The sequence below is a fragment of the Saimiri boliviensis genome, chromosome 2, assembly GCF_048565385.1.
Source record: "Saimiri boliviensis isolate mSaiBol1 chromosome 2, mSaiBol1.pri, whole genome shotgun sequence".
Lineage (NCBI taxonomy): Eukaryota > Metazoa > Chordata > Mammalia > Primates > Cebidae > Saimiri > Saimiri boliviensis.
In genome coordinates, this window is record NC_133450.1 from 104,015,949 (window position 1) to 104,035,595 (window position 19,647).

Here is a 19,647-nt window from a genome sequence, read left to right on the forward strand (position 1 = left end):
GCTGGGATTATAGGCATGAGCCACGTGTCCTGCCATGTATAGCTCTTTATGTGTCATAGTGGACATCTGGTTATATAGTTTTTTGCTAATACTTTCGGAAAGAAATAGAACATGGGACTTACCCTAGTAAGCATGCCTGTGGTAGTCAGTTATTCTTTATCTTACTCTTCCGTTGGATTAGATCTAGTGACAGTTTAAACAAACTCTAATAATTTATAAATTATTATAAACTACTTTGAAGGAATAATCTCAGTAAAATTATTTGCAGAAATTAGAGAAGAAATGGTTTCTTTTGCTGAAAAGCAGCTAGTTGAAAGCTCCTTAAATGTTCTTTGTTCTTTATGCCAGATTGTAGAAAAGGTTTTAAAATTATTTTTGCTGTTCCCGTAGGTATAGTACTAGTTTGTGGTATTTTGATTAAAAATACATCCTAGGACTGGGCAGGGTGGCTCACGCCTGTAATACCAACACTTTGGGAGGCCAAAGCGGGCGGATCAGCTAAGGTCAGGAGTTCCAGACCAGGCCAGCCAACATGGTGAAACCCCTTCTCTACTCCAAATACAAAAATTAGCCAGGCGTCCTGGCTGTGGGCCTGTAATACAGGCTACTCGAGAGGCCGAGGTGGGAGAATTGCTTGAATCCGGGAGGCAGAGGCTGCAGTGAGCCAAGATCGAACCACTGCACTTCAGCCGAGTTGACAGAGACTCCGTCTCAAAAATATTTGTATATATATTCTAACTATTCTCTCATATCTTTAGCTCCTCCCCCACCAATAGCTTATTCTGATTTTCCTAAGGGTGTTTATAGAATTACAAAGAATTTTCCATACCTTCACCTTTACATTCAGTAGATAATCTAGTTAATTCTTTTTGACTCTTTTTCTATTCACTGTTTGGTCAGCAGGGGATGATTTCTTATTTCTATCAACTAACAGCTACCATAAAAATAAACTATCTGTTCTCCTTAACTCCAGCACGGGGTTAAGAAGGCATATTCAATTTCCATTACATGCTAATTAGTGATATGAGCTACAGCCTAAATAATTTTTAAAACTCTGCAAAGTTCATAGAAAGAGAAAATCTGGGAGTCTTGCCTGCAAATAAAGGAGGTAGAAAAATGTTTATTAGCATGTTCAAGGTAGTCAAGATTTTAACAAACATATTAATCCTCACAACAACCCTGTGAGGTAGGTAAGTCACCGTTTCATGATAAACTAGTATTCCAAATAAAGTGCAATTCCGAAAAGAATAAATCTGCATTAGAAATAATTTTGTTAATAACATCATTTATATTTACTCTAATATTTGTGTTTTTGTATACTTCAATTCATGCAATCAGGTGTCCCCAGAAAAGTTTACTCTAAATTAAATCCTATTCAGTTACACTTGGGAAACTATTTAAATAAATCTTGGGGTAAAATTCTTTCTGTAAATCCTTTTGATATATAAAAAAGAATTTTCATAGTGTTTGCTAAAGTGAGGCATTCTCAGTAATGTTTCACCCATATTCATTCATTCTTGGGTAAGTTTTCTGAACATGGCACCAAGCACTTTAGCAATTCAGCAGATGGCAGTGATCTGTGCTGTCATGTAGAAGTTTCCAAATATATTGCAACTAATCTCAAAATGTAAACACTAAAATAAGTGGTGATAAATTTCAAAAATAAAGATTTTCCCTTGAAAATCTTTATTTTTCCCTTAAGTTGTAAAAAGAAGAGTGATCTTAAGGTCTTTATAAAGAAACATAATGTACTCATAACTATAAAATCCTGATGATTTGTATTGCAAATCAAAGCTTCATGCTATTAATCACTACTTATAAGGAAGCCAGCAGACATCACTCCAAAAATTTAAGTATTCTTTTCTCTGTGTCAATATAAAACTTCACTAGGAAAAGAAATACTTCCAGGCATCCATTTCCTCTTAAATATGTATTTAAAGTGCATTTCTATTGTTAGTCCAACACTAGTGAACATCCAGTTGCCTAATACCATTTACAGTTGTTTTATCTGCAAAATATATTAGAGCATTTCACATTACATTTAAGATAAACATTTAGGATAGTTATATAATCTGTTTGTAATAACTTGAATTAATCTTGGAAACTTAGCTATCGCTTAAAATCCACTGGTAGGTTTATAATACTTTAGGAAGTAAAGTAATTTGCCATTATAAAGAAACAGGTTAAGCTCAAAAAAATTTCTCATACATTTTTAAAAAATTGCTGCAGGAATATTGGGCAAATCAAATTAATAAACTAAGCCATCCATAAATTGTACATTCAAATCCACACTAGATCAAATAGTGCACTTTGGATTAAAGTGAGGTAGGGCCAAGAAATATAGTTAGCTATATTTTGAACTATTAAATTATATAAACTGAAATACTGACTTTTACCTAGGTTTTACTTGGATATCCAAAAAGAAAAATTTCAAATTCAGATGACATAATATTTCTTGAATTCAAGGACGGAATTGTAAAAATCTTTGAGGTACATATAAATAAAAAATACAAAGGCCACAAGATATATTTTATTTTAACATAAAATATGTTCATATAAAAATAACTCAGAAATATAAAAAAAAGAAATACAAACATTTTTGCATAGATCCTCTATATAAAACATTTATCTGGGATTAAACACTTTTGAAAATAGACCTCTGAAACTAGTATAGTTGAACTGTTTCCTTGGATACCAAGAATACACAAAAAGAAGCCCTTCATCTGGGGGAGCATGGGCAGGAGGGAAAACAACTTTTAGCATCAGTCTATATTTATTTCTCTGTTGCTCGAATATAAACCAATGATGACAAGAGAAGAAACTCTGGGGGTTTATTCAACAAAATTAAATTCACATTTCTGAGCCCATCATAGTGCATCCAATGTCCATCAATCTGGAAAGCTGCAGAATAATGATGTTCCTCTTTGTTAAATAATGTGGCACCTTCCAATAAATACCTGTAAATTAAATAACACAGTATAGGAGAAAGTTATAATACTTTGTTTTTAAGATAAACAGCCCTTAAATTCTTAACTAAGGAGTAAAATTGACATTGTATTCTGTTACCTGAAAAAGATACCCATCTCTATAAATCATGTAATATAATTGGAAATGTGAAAATTATGAACTTCTTTTTTTTTTTTTTTTGAGATGGAGTCTCACTCTATTGCCCAGCCTGGAGTGTAGTGGTGCCATCTTGGCTCACTGCAACCTCTGTCTTCCTGGTTCAAGCGATCCTCCTGCCTCAGCCTCCTGAGTAGCTGGGACTACAGGCGTGTGTCACCGTGCCCGGCTAATTTTTTGTATTTTTAGTGGATACGGGGTTTCACCATGTGGGTCAGCATGATCTCAATCTCCTGACTTCATGATCTGCCCACCTCAGCCTTCCAAAGTGCTGGGATTACAGGCGTGAGCCACCATGCCTGGCCAGAATTTTTTAAAAACATATTTTAACAGATGAACTTATAACCTGCATGATTCTTTTAAAAAAGAGTAAATATGTACATAAGAAAACTTTTTTTTTTTTTTTGAGACAGAGTTTCACTCTTGTTACCCAGGCTGGAGTGCAATGGCGCGATCTTGGCTCACCGCAACTTCCGCCTCCTGGGTTCAAGCAATTCTCCTGCCTCAGCCTCCTGAGTAGCTGGGATTACAGGCACGCACCACCATGCCCAGCTAATTTTTTGTATTTTTAGTAGAGACGGGGTTTCACCATGCTGACCAGGATGGTCTCGATCTCTTGACTTTGTGATCCACCCGCCTTGGCCTCCCAAAGTGCTGGGATTACAGGCTTGAGCCACCGCGCCCGGCCAAGAAAACTTTTAAAGGGAAAATGTTAAAAGAAACCTTTATTTCCTGATATGTATGCAGATATTTTTATTTATATTGATAAGTAACATTTTATGTTTAAATGATGATCACCTGCATACTACTACACACTTCTTTGACTTTAAATACAAGTATTAGCCAGTATGTGTCAGGAACAAAATACTGTGGTATTATTATACTATCCAGTATTATGTATCAGGCACTATCTTAAATGCTTACTATGTATGAAACCTTTACAATAATTGCACTAGGTTGATACCATCATCTCTGTTTTATAGATAAGAAAAATGTCATGTAGCCTGGTTAAGTTGCTGGCCCAAGGTAAACTTATAAAAGATGGGGCTAGGATTTGAACCCAATTCTGTCTATTCTATAGTCCACATACCTGCCCACTATGTGCACTGCTAGTAACTGACTACCTGTAATAGACTCTGATTCTATTCAGAATATGTAAATTTAGAGACAGATATGATTGTTTTCAACTACACACACACACACACACACACACACACACACACACACACATATTTTTGAGATGGAGTTTTGTTCTTGTTGCTCAGGCTGGATTGCAATGGTGCAATCTCAGCTCACCACAACCTCCACCTCCCGGGTTCAAGCAATTCTCCTGCCTCAGCCTTCTGAGTAGCTGGGACTACAGGTGTGTGCTAGCCCGCCTGGCTAATTTTTGTATTTTTAGTAGAGTTCGGGTTTCACTATGTTGGTGAGGCTGGTCTTGAACTCCTGACCTTGTGCTCTGCCCACCTCAGCATCCCAAAATGCTTCGATTACAGGTGTGAATCATCATGCCCAGCCTCAACAACATCTCTTAAGGGCTAGCCAAAATCATAATAGAATAATGGGATAAATTTTCACAACAGGATAAATTTTTATCCTATTATGATTCATAATAGGATAAATTTTTAAATTAGTTTTATAAAGAACAACCAAAAAAACACCTACTTGTGGTCAGACAAATCCAAGTAATAGGGTACATATGCCAGATCTTCAGATTTCCAGTGCTGCATATTTAAGACAACAAAAGGAGGTGCCCCATGGCAGAAAATTCGTTGGGAAAATTCTCTTAAGCCACCACAACTAAAATAGAAAACAGGCATGAACATTATTATACTTGGGACAAAGTTGCCTTTCAACACTTCTGAGTTGTCTTTATGACTTTAATTTTCTTATAATTATCTATTATAGGTATAGGTAATGGTATGGCTATATTAGTACCTTATAATCACCTAATAGCTCTAGAAGTTTATAAGCTGTGTTCCTTATACTAGAAATGATATATTAAAACTCCAGGAAATGCTAGCTATTTCTATATAAGTTTATGAAAGCGTAACTATACAGAACTGATAGGAATGCTTTTATATTTCTCTCTCTATGCTGGTTTCAAATAATGGCAGAGAGGGTAAATAATATGACTCTAATTGCTTCCTTTTGTCATTAGACTTTTTTTTCCCTGCCCACTTCCCCGTCATTAGACTCTTTTACAAGCATGAACAAATTCTGCTTCCTCATATTATGAGGTATTACGTATATGGATCAGAATATAACAAATTCAATTATACAATAAAATCTTGATTAACCGGAATGCTCAGGGTACAGTATTCTGGTTAACAGACATTATTAACTAAACCAAATTAACCAGAAAACCATCTGTTTCAGTATTTGTTGCTACAATATATTAGTTCACTTTCTGGACTTAATAGGCACAATTAACAGAACATACTTTTATCTTCTTTTGTAATTAACTAGCTGTAAGATCATCCTTCTAAATATTAATTCTCATTATACAATAATGTACTCACAGAAATTGTTAAGAGATTGGGATGAATATGCTCTGCTTCTCTGAATTTTTTTACTAGGTTAAGTTTTTTAGTTGTCATTTACCTCTTTCTCCTAAATGAGGAGTGCAGAAAAAAATCCAGATAACTGAGGGTCCCGATTAGCTGGGTTCCGGTTAACCAAGGTTTTATTGTACCTACTCAGCAGTAAGGGAAAAAAAAGAAAAGGTATTTGTTTTGTATTAATCAATCAGTGGTAGTACCATATTCTATGTAGTGATACTCCATAATAAAAACACTATAAAATGTCACAGTAATCTAGGTTTGTTAATAAGATCCATAAAGTACTTCAAGGAGCACATCTGCCCAGGTTTCCTTATAAACACACACATACTGTCATTTTAAACGTCTGTCATCTACTTACCCATGCTCTTCACACAGTTCAATCTTGGAACAGAATAATTCATCCACAGCCAGTCTTATCAAGTTTCCATGTGGAATTTCTTGAGGAGGACTATAATAATTATAAAATACATGTAAGAGCTGCTCCAACATTTTACATCTTAATATATTATTATAACCCACTTTACAGCTCAAGCCATTATTAGCAAAACCAATTATCCCAAGTACAGCCTCTATTATACATTTTGGAATTTCTTCCAGACAGTATAGAAATCAGTTGAACTCAATAAACACTAATGTATGAAATTTTCTAAGAAACATTCCTTTTTTTTTTTTTTTTTTGAGACGGAGTTTCGCCCTTGTTACCCAGGCTGGAGTGCAATGGCGCGATCTCGGCTCACCGCAACCTCCACCTCCTGGGCTCAGGCAATTCTCCTGCCTCAGCCTCCTGAGTAGCTGGGATTACAGGCACGCGCCACCATGCCCAGCTAATTTTTTGCACTTTTAGTAGAGACGGGGTTTCACCATGTTGACCAGGATGGTCTCGATCTCTCGACCTCGTGATCCACCCGCCTCGGCCTCCCAAAGTGCTGGGATTACAGGCTTGAGCCACTGCGCCCGGCGCCTAAGAAACATTCTTCTATAAACAATCCTGATATATCCAGTTGCTGCTATGTTAATCTAAAACAGGCTGCGGCCCCCTGAGGCCATTTATCCGGCCCCCCGCCGCACTTCAGGAAGGGGCACCTCTTTCACTGGTGGTCAGTGAGAGGAGTACAGTATGTGGCGGCCCTCCAACGGTCTGAGGGACAGTGAACTGGCCCCCTGTGTAAAAAGTTTGGTGACGCCTGATCTAAAACATTTGTGAGAGGATTCAAAGGAGGCAATCTGGTCTGGTGGAAGGAACTAGGACCCAGAATCAGGAGAGCAGTTGACTAGTTACCTGACTAAATGTAAGTAATAATCATTCTTGGCCTCAGGTACCAGATCTGTTAAAAAATTTTATTTCCTACATTACTTCAGAGGTTGTTTTAAATATAGAATTTAAAAAAAAGTAGGCAGAAATTAAAAAGTTATAGAGTACGATGAAAAATATTTTATTAAATAGTATAAAATATAATATAGAATTATAAATATTTCATTATAGTTTCAAAACATTTACAGATGAAAAGGAACTAGTTTTTAAAAAACAAGGTATTAGGACGGGTGTGTGGCTCACGCCTATAATCCCAGTACTTTGGGAAGGTGAGGCAGGTGAATCAGGAGTTTGAGACTGACCTGGGCAACAAAGCAAGACCCCATTTCTACAAAAAACACAAAAATTAGCTGGCCATGGTGGTGCATGCCTCTAGTCCCAGCTACTTGAGACAGGAGGATGACTTGAACCCAGGAAGTCGACATTGCAGTGATCTGTGAACACTCCACTACACTTCAGCCTGGAAGATGGAGTGAGACTCTGTCTCAAAAAATAAAAAAAATAAGTTAGCTGGGCATGGTGGCATATGTCTGTAGTCCCAGCTACTGGAAAGGCTGAGGCAGTGAGGTATGAGGTAGGAGGATCACCTGAGCTCTGGAGTTCAAGGCTGCAGTGAGCTGTGATAATTGCAACACTTCTGAGTTGTCTTTATGACTTGAAAATCATTTCCGTTGATAGATATTTCAAATTAGCAATACAGGAAAATAGACAAAGTATATTTCAGAGAAAAGTGAGTTTAATGAATTAGGGTATGTAATGTACATTTCCAAATGGGAACAATCTACCAGGCTGTTTTTCTGGACCATGGGGCCAGATACCTTTCTGCCAACAATGTGTTTGGGTCTGTTTTTCTTCCACTGGCAATTATCCCCTTTCCAGCTCATGTCCCTTGGAGGCTTTAATGTTTCCCAACACTCCACTAGGCCTTGCCAGTTTGGATTCTGTCCCTATCATTTACTGAGCTGGAGATGTGCCTTTTCTCTGAAAGCCAAAAACACTCATCTGGGTCTTTGCACCTTTCCTAGTCAAAATAAAAGCTGCTTACATCCACGTCTACATATGAGATGCCAAGTTCTAGGTTTCTGTCTATAATTATGTCTTGGCCATGATAAGAAAGAAGACTTTAAATTTTCTTATTCACGTGGAACTAGCCCTTTTGACAGAGACCTATTCAAAGGGTGAAACATTCCAAAACAGTATTAAATGCTCATAAAGAGGTTAAATTTGTGACACTAAGAATCATCTATAGTCATTTTAGTAAACTCAAGTAAGAGTAATACATTTTTCATATGAAGTAATTCATTACTTTGCTACTGACAAGGTTATCAGTTGGTTTTGTAAAGTAATTCTAAGATGTTTGGAGGTAATAGGCTGCAACACTGTTTTTAGGGGACCTGCAGAAGAATCTTGCATTTGTGTGATTGCTTCATGCGTAAGTAATTACAAAGGCTCTGTACTTTAACAAGTACTTTGGCAATACTGTCATTTGTCATCCAATGGGGACATATTTTGAGAAATGTATCCTTAGATGATTTCATAGTGTGTAAACATCATAGAGTGTGCTTACATAAACCTAGATGGTATAACCTTTTACACTCCTAGGCTATATGGTAAAGCCTATTGCTCCTAGGTTACAAATCTGTGCAGCATGTTACTATACTTAATATTGTAGGTAATTTAACAAAATGGTAAGTCTTTGTGTACCTAAACATAGAAGGGTATAATAAACATATAGTATCTTAGAAAACAGCATGGCATATGTGGTCCTCTGTTGGCCCAAATGTCATTATGGGGTACACAATTACATATCTAAAGCAACATTCATTAAAATAAAGTAAAAGTGACAAAACAGCCATTAGACTAACTTACTTTATATTAATTGTGCGCTGCTGATCTTCCTGCACTCGAGTTGGGCATCGCCAGTTGGAACAGTAACTCTCTTGAATGGTAGACATGAGATTTTCAAGATTTTTTGTAAAATTATCATGCTCATTCCCAAACAAATCAATTATTAATGAAGCTTTATGAACTTCAGATTTGTATTGCTGTTTTTCCATCTTGTCCCAAATCCAAAGTAGCTTCACAGTTGTAAAACTGTAGGTGTCCATTAAATAAAGAAAACAGTCTACAAACTCTCTACCAAAATGAAGAGAGAGTTCTCTGGGGAAATTTTCATTTTCATTAAGAATGACATATAATAACATCAAGAATCCATCTATGGTGCAGGTATTTTTCAGTCTTATTTCAACATAGAGTGGTGTACAGGATACTGCTTTGCGGCCAGCTTTTATAGTAAAAACACCTCCCCAAGGAAGAACAGGCCTCCAAAATGATCGATCTTGGTTATAGTTATTTTTAATTGATGCTTTGATCTCTTCAAACAGTGTCTTCATCCTACATTTTAAAGTTTAAAACAGAACACATAAACTTGTGACTTTGTATATTAAAAGCATAATATATTTAAATGAAAATAAATATATGTAAAGACTCAAATCAAATGCAGTTATTAGGCTTCTCAACATAGCAAAAAAATTTAAATGAGCCACTTTTCAGCCACTGTGCATGCTTTCTGGAAAGGCCATTTAGGAAATTGCAGTCTTTTTTGAGACACAGATGGCCATTTCATAGGCTTTATATTAACTACATTGCAGATTTTATCTGTGATAGAGGAAAACCCTGTAATGAAAAAATCCTAAATGAAAATAAAGATACTAAAAACATAAACTAAATTTGGTTAGGTATATTCCTGATGTAAACCTCCTCCTTTCAAAATATAGGGTGTGCTTCATTTTCTTGTTAATATGGGTGGTTCCACTTAAGAAATTTATAATGGGATTCTTAATTGGGGGGTACAGAATTATAGCCATTCTGTAACCTTCATATTAACTACACTACATATTTTATCTGTTATATAGAAAAACTGTGTTAAAAAAAAAACTCCTGTTGCTATATAGGCTAAGACTAATTCTGACATTTACCTTCGAAAGACAGCGTGAGGAGTAATCATGAAATCTTAAGTGAATAGTAGCATAGCTAATATTGCTATTCTCTTTGGGAGTTTTATTTGCAACTCAGAATTGTGCTATTAATTGTGCAATTTATAAGTTTTAACTACAGAGGCTATACTATCTGATTCAGAACTTGATAAATATCCTGATTATTCCCTATGCATATTTTGAGAATGAACCAAAGCATCTTCCCTTTTGAAACTGGCACTCTTCCCCCAACCTTGAGGACTCCTAGGCACTTTGTTTTTAAAGCCATGGAGAGTATTTTAATAAATATGTTGTGTTATATGTATGTTACATAGCACACACATTTTTGAAAGAAATGAGTTCTTTTTGCAATTGTATTGAAAAATTGCTTCACCGCACTGGGGACAAGCAAATAAACTCAAAACATCATATTGTTTTCCAACATTACTTTTATAGAGAAGTTATGTTATGAAAAAATGCATCTGAGGAAGGCAAACAGAGAAATGAGTGACTGAGATCAGTGTCTTGTTTCGACCATCTTTTCAAGTGCTGCATCCTCCCGAACAGAACATGAACTCAACCCTTAATGCTGCAGTCCTACATGCACACGAATGTTCACTGCAGCACTGTTTATAATAGCAAAGACCTGGAACCAACCCAAATGCCCATCGATGATAGACTGGACAGGGAAAATGTGGCACATATACACCATGGAATATTATGCAGCCATAAAAAACGATGAGTTTGTGTCCTTTGTAGGGAGACATGGATGAACCTGGAAACCATCATTCTCATTCTCAGCAAACTGACACAAGAGCAGAAAATCAAACACCGCATGTTCTCACTCATAGGCGGGTGTTGAACGATGAGAACACATGGACACAGGGAGGGGAGCATCACACACTGGGGTCTGTTGGGGGGATATAGGGGAGGGACAGCGGGGGGGGGGGTGGGGATTTGGGGAGAGAGAGCATGGGGAGAAATACCAGATATAGGTGAAGGGGAGGAAGGCAGCAAATCATGCTGCCATGTGTGTACCTATGCAACAATCTTGCATGTTCTTCACATGTACCCCCAAACCTAAAATGCAATTAAAAAAAAATAGTAATGCTGCAGTCCTATGTGTTTTATTTGCATAAAGAAACTAAGTCCAAAACATTCTGCAACACGAGTATAATTTCACTTCTGCAATATATTAAACACACATGAACACACTATTTTCAGCTTGAAGCAAGATACTGTGCACTCTAAAATATCCAGTAACTATATTTAGTATGAAGTGTGGATGTTTATATCTACTTGGCCAACATGTTGATTTTAGTCAACCACTTTGGAATAAGAGGATGTGGCAAATCTGTAACCTAGGAAAACAGAAACTCAGTTTCTTAATAGAAACTGACAATGTTTTGCTAACAAAAATTAAAAAACAAAAAACGATTAGGCATTCAAATACTTTAAAAACGAAAATAACTTTATGGTTTATTTCCATTAACTTTAAAAGAACTCTGTAGCAAGGTTTAAGATTGATTTAAGAGCCTGAGGTCACATTCCTAAAATATTGCATTGGAAAGGAAGCATAAATCTCTAAGATACTCTCTTCAAATTATCTTTAGACATGACCAAATGAAGTGTAACTAGCTCTGTAAAGCAACAGTCACACTCTAAGAGAATTAAACTATAATGATATATATGGCAACTTACTTTAGTCTTTCTCTGGGAAAAACAGGAGGAGGGAAAATTTGGAAGAACTAGAGGATACTAGTTTCAGCATGAACTTGGTGATTTGTTCCAAAGTAAATTGCAATAAAAATGGGAGTGGGGTGGGGAGAAATAATTGAAAGATAGCTGTAACAAGCTTTACTTAAATTTGTCTTGGTTGTTTAGCTAGGATCTGTATTGTTAGGACTAGAGGATTATTCTAGTGGCTTTATTTTCCAGACTCAACAGGACCTCCAATTTGAATAAACTTGGAAAACTGACCTCTGTTTCTCTGGCAAACATCTTTCTTTCTTAGTGACTTCTAATGGAGGCAATCGGTACCCCAAGCTGGCCGTGAGGACCCCACCACCTGCCCAAGGCATTGAACACAGGACTCCCTAAGGATTCACGGGTTCTAAAGATCCCCTCAAATCAGCGTCCGAAATACACCTCTAAAAAACAGCCCCGCGCTCCCGCTCCCAGCAGCGCGGGGCTTCGGGACTGGGACCAGGCGGGCGCTAGGCGTGCGCCCCCGGGGAGCCCCCGCGCTTCGGACACGCCCACCCTGGCCCTGGGCGGCCGCGCCCGGAAGGCCTGGCACTGGAGGCGGACGGGTCCCCGAGTCAGGGGCCCGCGAGTCGTCTGGGCGCCCCCGCCTCTGTCAGGGTAGTGCCCCGCAGAGTGCCCAGGACTGCGGGCAAATGGGCTGGAGGGCCGGGCCGCGGAGCGTTCCCACACGGGCCAGTCTCCGTCCACCAGGAAGCCAACTCCTCGTACCTCCCCGGGGACCGAAAACCGCCGGTGCCGCCGCACCCGTCGCCGCCGCCGCTTGCTCATGGAGAGCCCGGGCTGCTGCCACCGCCGCCGCCGCCGCCTCATCTACGAGCACCGCCGGCTGTCTCGGCCTCCCGTGGCTGAGTTCTGGTCTCTGGCACGGCCTCCATGGTACCCGCCGTGGTGGGAGCCCCGGCAGTTCCAGCGCCCAGGCCCAATCCCGCTGGACCCACGGAGCCAGGACAGCGGGACACGTCGCTTCTTATTACGGAGGAAGATTCGGCATGACCTCCGCCCCCCTCCCTCAAACCCCCCGTTTCCAGCCGCCTGACAGCGCTGCTGCGCAGGCGCGAAGAGGCCCAGCCTAACGTGCGTGTGTCGGTGTGTATACAGCATCCACATTCGCCCAATGGGAGCCAGGATCAGGTGTAGGGGCGGGACCTGGCAGAGAGGGGCGCTGTTCCAGTGTTAGGAGGTGGGTGGGGAAGCCGGAAGTGGGCAGGGTTTGCACGGAGACGGAGCTTTACTGGCAAACCTGATGAGCCTTTTGAGGTTTGTACCATTTTAGGACTTGATTTTAGTTTGCTTCTGGGTCTCGTTTTCTCAAATTCTTAACCCAGAAAGAAAGCTTTGTTTTCTTAGTAAATTACAGTTTTAAAAGCTTTTAAGTATATACTTAGCAAACAGTTGAATTCCTGTTAAATGCCAGCTTTAGTATTCAAGTTAATTATTGTCCAATATACTGTAATTTACAGTGGAAGTTAACCCATTTTTAAAAGTTAGATTGCTTTAATTCCATTGTAAAGTTGAAAAATTGGGTTTTGGAAATAATAAGGTCCCACACAGCAAGTGACAGAGCTGGAAATTAAAATTAGAACAACTTAATGCTGTTTTGGGGGCTCAAATACTATTTCTGTTCATTAGGGCCTAGGTTTTGCATCTCCCATAAAGAAGCAAGGCCCCATATAGCTCTGCATCTGGAGAACACAGGCCACCCTGCAAAACTACCTCTACTTCCAAGTAGGCATGGAGATCTGGTTGAGATTTTCCCCATCCAGACTTTCAACAAATAATGAGGGTCTGGAAAGTTAGCTCTAACCTTCAGAACACATGAGGGCTGATGAGAGCGCTCAAGGCCATCCTAATAGATCAGTGTGGTTCTTGGTTACAGGCTGAGCTTGGGGGAGGCTGGATACCTTTTTGACCAGTGTCATGCTTGGACAAAGCTATGGAGGGGAACTTCCTCATGGATCTCTCTAAAAAAGTCTAGAAATGGAAGAGAGACAACTATGTCTTGAGTTTTAGTTCTACCCAAAAAAGAATTAATAGTTCTGGCAAAGCCTGTTCTTTTTAGTTTCCCGGATTTTCTTATTTCTTACGGTATTTTATAGATGAGGAAACTGAGGCTCTTAGAGATTAAACTAGTGTGTTGGAGGTCACTTGCAAAAAGTTCACTCTCAATATTAAGCCTATCCTACAGGTAGAAAAGCCCTTTAAAAATGTTTGCAAATGTGAATTATGTGTTTAATTATAAATCTCTTACAAGACATGGAGTTCATTTTATACTGATTAGGTCATTGTCTTCCTGAAAACAGCCATAATATGGTAGATGATACCATTTCTGGAAGAATAGTATTGAGATTGCTCATTAAACTCTGAGTCTTCGCTAGCTGGAGGAAGCATGAATTCCTTGAATACTTGGATAATTCACAAACTTCACTGAGGCTTTTAATTGAAATTTTCATTCTGCATCTTTTCCATCCTCTTCCAAATCTGACATGTGAGTTGCAGGGTTTTTAAAGATAGCTTTATTGAAGTATAATTAGCATAGAATTAACTAAAAATTAAACTCTGCCTCCCGTGGCTGAGTTCTGGTCTCTGGCACAGCCTCCATGGTACCCGCCGTGGTGGGAGCCACAGCAGCTCCAGTGCCCAGGCCCAATCCCGCTGAACCCACGGGGCAATATTTACAGTGTATAATTTTTATCAGTTTTGACATATGTATACCCCCTTGAAACCATCACTATGATCAAATGAGTATGCCCATCACCCTTAAGTTTCTGCTTACCTAACGCCCCCCCAAACCCCACCTTTTTTTTTTTTTTTGAGACAGAATCCTGATCTGTCACCCATGTTGGAGTGCAATGGTGAGGTCTCGGTTCACTGCAACCTCTGCCTCCTGGGTTCAAGATATTCTGGTATCTCAGCCTCCCAAGTAGCTGGGATTACAGATCAGTATACCTGGCTAATTTTTTTTTTTTTTTTTTTTTGAGACGAAGTGTTGCTGTATTGCCCAGACTGGAGTGCAGTGGCATGATCTTGACTCACTGCAACCTCCACCTCCCCAGGTTTAAGTGATTCTCCTGCCTCAGCCTCCCGAGTAGCTGGGACTACAGGTGTGTGCCACCATACCAGGCCAATTTTTGTATTTTTAGTAGAAACGGTGTTTTACTTTGTTGGCCAGGCTACTCTCAAACTCCTGACCTCAGGTGATCCACCCACCTCGGCCTCCCAAAGTGCTGGGATTACAGGTGTGAGCCACCATGCCCAACCTAATTTTTGTATTTTTAGTAGATGCCGAGTTTCACCATATTGGCCAGGCTGGTCTTGAACTTCTGGCCTCAGGTGATCTGCCCACCTCAGCCTCCCAAAGTGCTGGGATTACAGGCTTCAGCCACCGCACCTGGCCCTCATTCTCTGAACAGTATATTTTGAAGAGAGGTTTTAACTTTTAATAAAGTTTCATGTATTTATTTTTTTACAGATTGCATTTTTAGTGTTATTTCTAAGACATTTTTGCCCACCCCAAGCTCACAAAGAAATTTTCTTATGTTTTTTTTATAAAATTTTTACATTTTTCAGGCTGTACTTTTAGATCTATGATGCATTTTAGTTAACTTTCTTATATAGTTTGAGGCATGTATCCAAGTTCATATTTGTTGTATGGATTCCCAATCATTGGAGCAATTTTTTTTTAAAAGCCTTTACTTTTTCCACTTGATTGCTTTTGTGCTTTTGTCAAAAATTAGTTGCCCAATACCATTTTATAAACACTTTTCTTATTGTCATTCATCAACCATATGTCAGACAGTATGCTAGCGTTTGGAGATCTGTATCAATAAGTATTCTTTGGTTGCAAGGACTAGAGACCAAATTTTGTTAATTTAAATAGGAAATTTATCAGAAGGAGGGGAGATATAATAAAATTCAAGAAAGCTAAAATTTATTGGAAGGATGTGAGATATAATAGAATTAATTTAAAGAAAATTGAAGAAAAGAAAAAATGGCTAGGCATGCTGGCTCATGCCTGTAATCATAGCAATTTGGGAGGCTGAGGCAAGAGGATTGCTTGAGCCCAGGACGTATAGACCAGCCTGTGTGAGACCTCATTTCTACTAAAAATCAAAAATATTAGCTGGGTGTGATGGCATGTGCCTGTGGTTCCAGCACCTTCAGGGCTAAGGTGGGTGGATTGCTTGAGACCAGGAGGTCAAAGCTACAGTAAGCTTTAATCATGCTACTGCACTCCAGCTTGGGCAACAGAATGAGACTGTCTCAAAGAAAAAAGTAGAAAAGACAGGAGAAGACAAAAGACAAGACCTTGATTGATAAGTGGGGAGGTAGTTTCCCAAAGGAAAACGAGGGCCTGTTAACAGAAGAAGAAATAGTGCTAGGGAGATGTCTGCTAGAGCAGTGTGTCCGAACTTTAAAAAAATCAATGCATGGTAAATGATGAGAATTAGGCAATGTGTGAGGGTAAATTGATGGGTATGAGAAAGCGTCTATATGAGGTGTGGCAAAAAAAATTATTACATTTTCTTTATGTCATTGTAAGAACAAGCAAAGTATTAGGAATGATATGAAATGCTGAATTTATATAAAACTTCCCAATAAAATCCATATAAAACTTGATAAATATGAGCTTATTTCCATGACATGATTTTAATTTCAAATCTTTACTCAAACCTAATTATAATATACCTAAGGAAAAGTGTATATATTGTGATTAAACAGCTCAACGAATTTTCACAGTGAGCACACGTGATGTGTATTCCAGTTAAATATACCTGCATCACAAATCATCCCACAAGGTAGTGGCTTAAAATAGCAATGTTTATTTTACTGATGAATTTGAAATTTAGGCAAGGCTGAAATAGCTTGAAGGCTGGGAGCCTGGAAGCCAAAGTTTCCTTCTGTATTAGTTTGTTCTTTCATTGCCATAGGAACTACCTGAGACTGGGTAATATATAAAGAAAAGAGGTTTAATTGGCTCACAGTTTTGCAGGCTGTACAAGAAGCTTGGCTGGGGAGGCCTTAAAGAAAACACAATCATGTCAGAAGGCGAGGGGGAAGCAGGTACATCCTACATGGCTGGAGCAGGAAGACGAGAGTGAAGGAGGAGGTGCTACACACTTTTAAACAACCAGACCTTGTGAGAACTCACTCACACAAGAATAGCAATGGGGAAGTCTGCCCCATGATCCAATCACCTCCCATGAAGCCCCTCCTCCAGCATTGGGGATTAACACTGGATATGGGATTTGGAAGGGGACACAAATCCAAACTATATCACCTTCACTCTTTGACTGGCTGTTGGTAAATACCTGTTTTCTGGGACTTTTGCTGTCTCTGTGACCAGAATACTTACAAATGGCCTTTCCATGTGGCTCTGTGACTTTCTCACAGCGTGGTGACTGGGTACTAAGGTGAAGGTCCCAAGAAAGAGAGCCAGGTGGAAGCTCTATTGTGTTTTCTTTTTCCTTTTTTTTTTTTGAGATGGAGTCTTGCTGTGTTGCCAGGCTGAAGTGCAGTGGTGCGATCTCGGCTCACTGTAACCTCCACCTCCTGGGTTCAAGAGATTCAAGTATCTCAGCCTCCCAAGTAGCTGGGATTACAGACACGCACCACCATGCCTGGTTAATTTTTTGTATTTTAGTAGAGACGGGGTTTCACCATGTTAGCCAGGATGGTCTCAATCTCCTGACCTCATGATCCACCAACCTTTGCCTCCCAAAGTGCTGGGATTACAGGCGTGAGCCATTGTGCACAGCCTGTATTGCCTTTTCTAACTGTATTAATTTGTTCTCACATTGCTGTAAAGAAATAGCTGAGACTGGATAATTTATAAGGAAAAGAGGTTTAATTGGCTTATGGTTCTACAAGCTATATGATTCTGGCATCTGCTTCGCTTCTAGGGAGGCCTCAGGAAACATACAGCCATGGTGGAAGCAAGAAGGGGAAGCCAGCATGTCTTACATGGCCAGAGCAGGAACAAGAGAGAGGGGGGAGGTGCCACACACTTTTTTTTTTTTTGGACACGGCGTTTCGCTCTTGTTTCCCAGGCTGGAGTGCAATGGTGCGATCTCGGCTCACCACAACCTCCGCCTCCTGGGTTCAAGCAATTCTCCTGCCTCAGCCTCCTGAGTAGCTGGGATTACAGGCACGTGCCACCATGCCCAGCTAATTTTTTGCATTTTTAGTAGAGACGGGGTTTCACCATGTTGACCAGGATGGTCTCGATCTCTCGACCTCGTGATCCACCCACCTCGGCCTCCCAAAGTGCTGGGATTACAGGCTTGAGCCACCGCGCCCAGCCACCACACACTTTTAAACAACCACATCTTGTGAGAATTCTGTCATGAAAATAGCACCAAAGGGAGAAATCTGCCCCTATGATCCAGTCACCTCTCACCAGGTGCCACCTCCAACACTGGGGATTACAATTTGACATGAGATATGGGCAGGGATGCAAATTGAAACCCTATCACTAAGCTAGTAACCAAAGTCATGCAGTGTCAGTTCTGCTGCATTCTATTGGCTAGAAGCGAGTCACTAAGACCAGTCTACATTCAAGGGGAGGGACTTGGCTTTACCTTTTGATAGGCAGAGTGTCAGAGAATCTGTGGTTATGATTTAAAACCACCACACGTATGTAATAAGCTCCCAGATCAAAAAGCAGAACATTACTAGCACCCCAACCTCCCCTTCCTTTTATTACCTCCCACCCCAAGAGTAACCATTATGCTGATTTCTAACAGCAGAGATGACTGTTGCCTGTTTTTGTATTTTATATAAATGGAATAATAAAAAATGCTCTTTTATATGTCTGGTTCCTTTTCCTCGATGTTGTTTGTGAGATTTATTTGTGTTATGTGATTGTCCTTATTACTATTGTTTTATAAATAGCACAAAATTTATCTGTCTAATTTTTTTTTGATAGGTGTTTGGGTAGTTTCTAGCTTTTGGCTGATATGAAGAGTTCTGATTTGAAATTCTAATACATGTCTTTTGGTATTATTTATATAACATATACATATGTATGTATTTCTAGGACATGATTTTAGTACTTTTATGTATGTAATACACATACATGTATATGCTGAGATTCATGCAGAAGTGAAATTACTGAGTTTATGGTATTACATGTTCAACTTTAAAAGACACTGCTAAGCAGTTTTTCAAACTGTGCCATCTGCAGTGAGGGATCATGAACAAGATTTCTTAATACCAGGTTTTATGCTTGAAATGACTGACACAACCCCCTTTCAATATGTATTCATGATAATCTCCTTAAATTCTTGAAAGTTACCGTTGACAGTAAGACTGGGCTCAGTTGGCTCTGTTGGCAGAATGTGGCTTCCTCAGCATAATTGTCTTACACAGAGGCTCAGGGCTCTAAAAGAACAAGTATTTCAGTGAACAAGACCAGACACTGCATGCCCTTTTATGACCTAACTTTGAATGCTAGCCCAGTCTTCATACCCATAAGTAGATGATGGCAAATAGCAGAAGATAGTTTTTTTCTTCAGTTGTCAGATAATCTTTTATTGTCATTAAGAATTCAGGCCAGTCACGGTGGCTCACACCTATAATCCCAGCACTTTGGGAGGCCAAGGTGGGCAGATCAGCTGAGGTCAGGAGTTTGAGATCAGCCTGGCCAACGTGGTAAAACCCCATCTCTACTAAAAATGCAAAAAATTAGGCATGATGGCACACACCTGTAGTCCCAGCTACTCAGGAGGCTGAAGCATAAGAATTGCTTGAAGCCGGGAGGCAGAGATTACACTAAGCCGAGATCGTGCCACTGCGCTTCAGCCTGGGTGACGAAGCAAGACTGTCTCAAAAAAATTTTTTTTTTACTCTAAATATAATAGCTCCTTCACTGAGCAGTTAAGGTTGAAATTCCTTGTAATAATGATAA

General features: G+C 39.4%; 2 protein-coding genes across 2 annotated transcripts in view; one reads left to right on the forward strand and one right to left on the reverse strand.

Annotated features, from left to right (window-relative positions):
- Positions 1–1,100: 1,100 nt before the first annotated feature.
- Positions 1,101–12,532, reverse strand: DORIP1 (dopamine receptor interacting protein 1). Its single transcript, XM_003930564.4, has 5 exons — positions 12,450–12,532; positions 8,869–9,393; positions 6,046–6,135; positions 4,789–4,923; positions 1,101–2,957 (listed from the first exon to the last, which is right to left on the reverse strand). The coding sequence occupies exons 2-5, from the start codon at positions 9,390–9,392 to the stop codon at positions 2,774–2,776; spliced, it is 933 nt and encodes a 310-aa protein (XP_003930613.1). The 5' UTR covers position 9,393; positions 12,450–12,532; the 3' UTR covers positions 1,101–2,773.
- The window catches only part of LOC101050874 (uncharacterized), an 891,623-nt gene continuing 883,973 nt past the window's right edge, over positions 11,998–19,647 (forward strand). The window contains exons 1-2 of the mRNA XM_074389917.1: positions 11,998–12,026; positions 12,109–12,827. Of these exons, the coding sequence (XP_074246018.1) occupies positions 11,998–12,026; positions 12,109–12,814 (735 nt within the window). The 3' untranslated portion in view covers positions 12,815–12,827. The remainder of the gene's footprint in view (positions 12,027–12,108; positions 12,828–19,647) is intronic.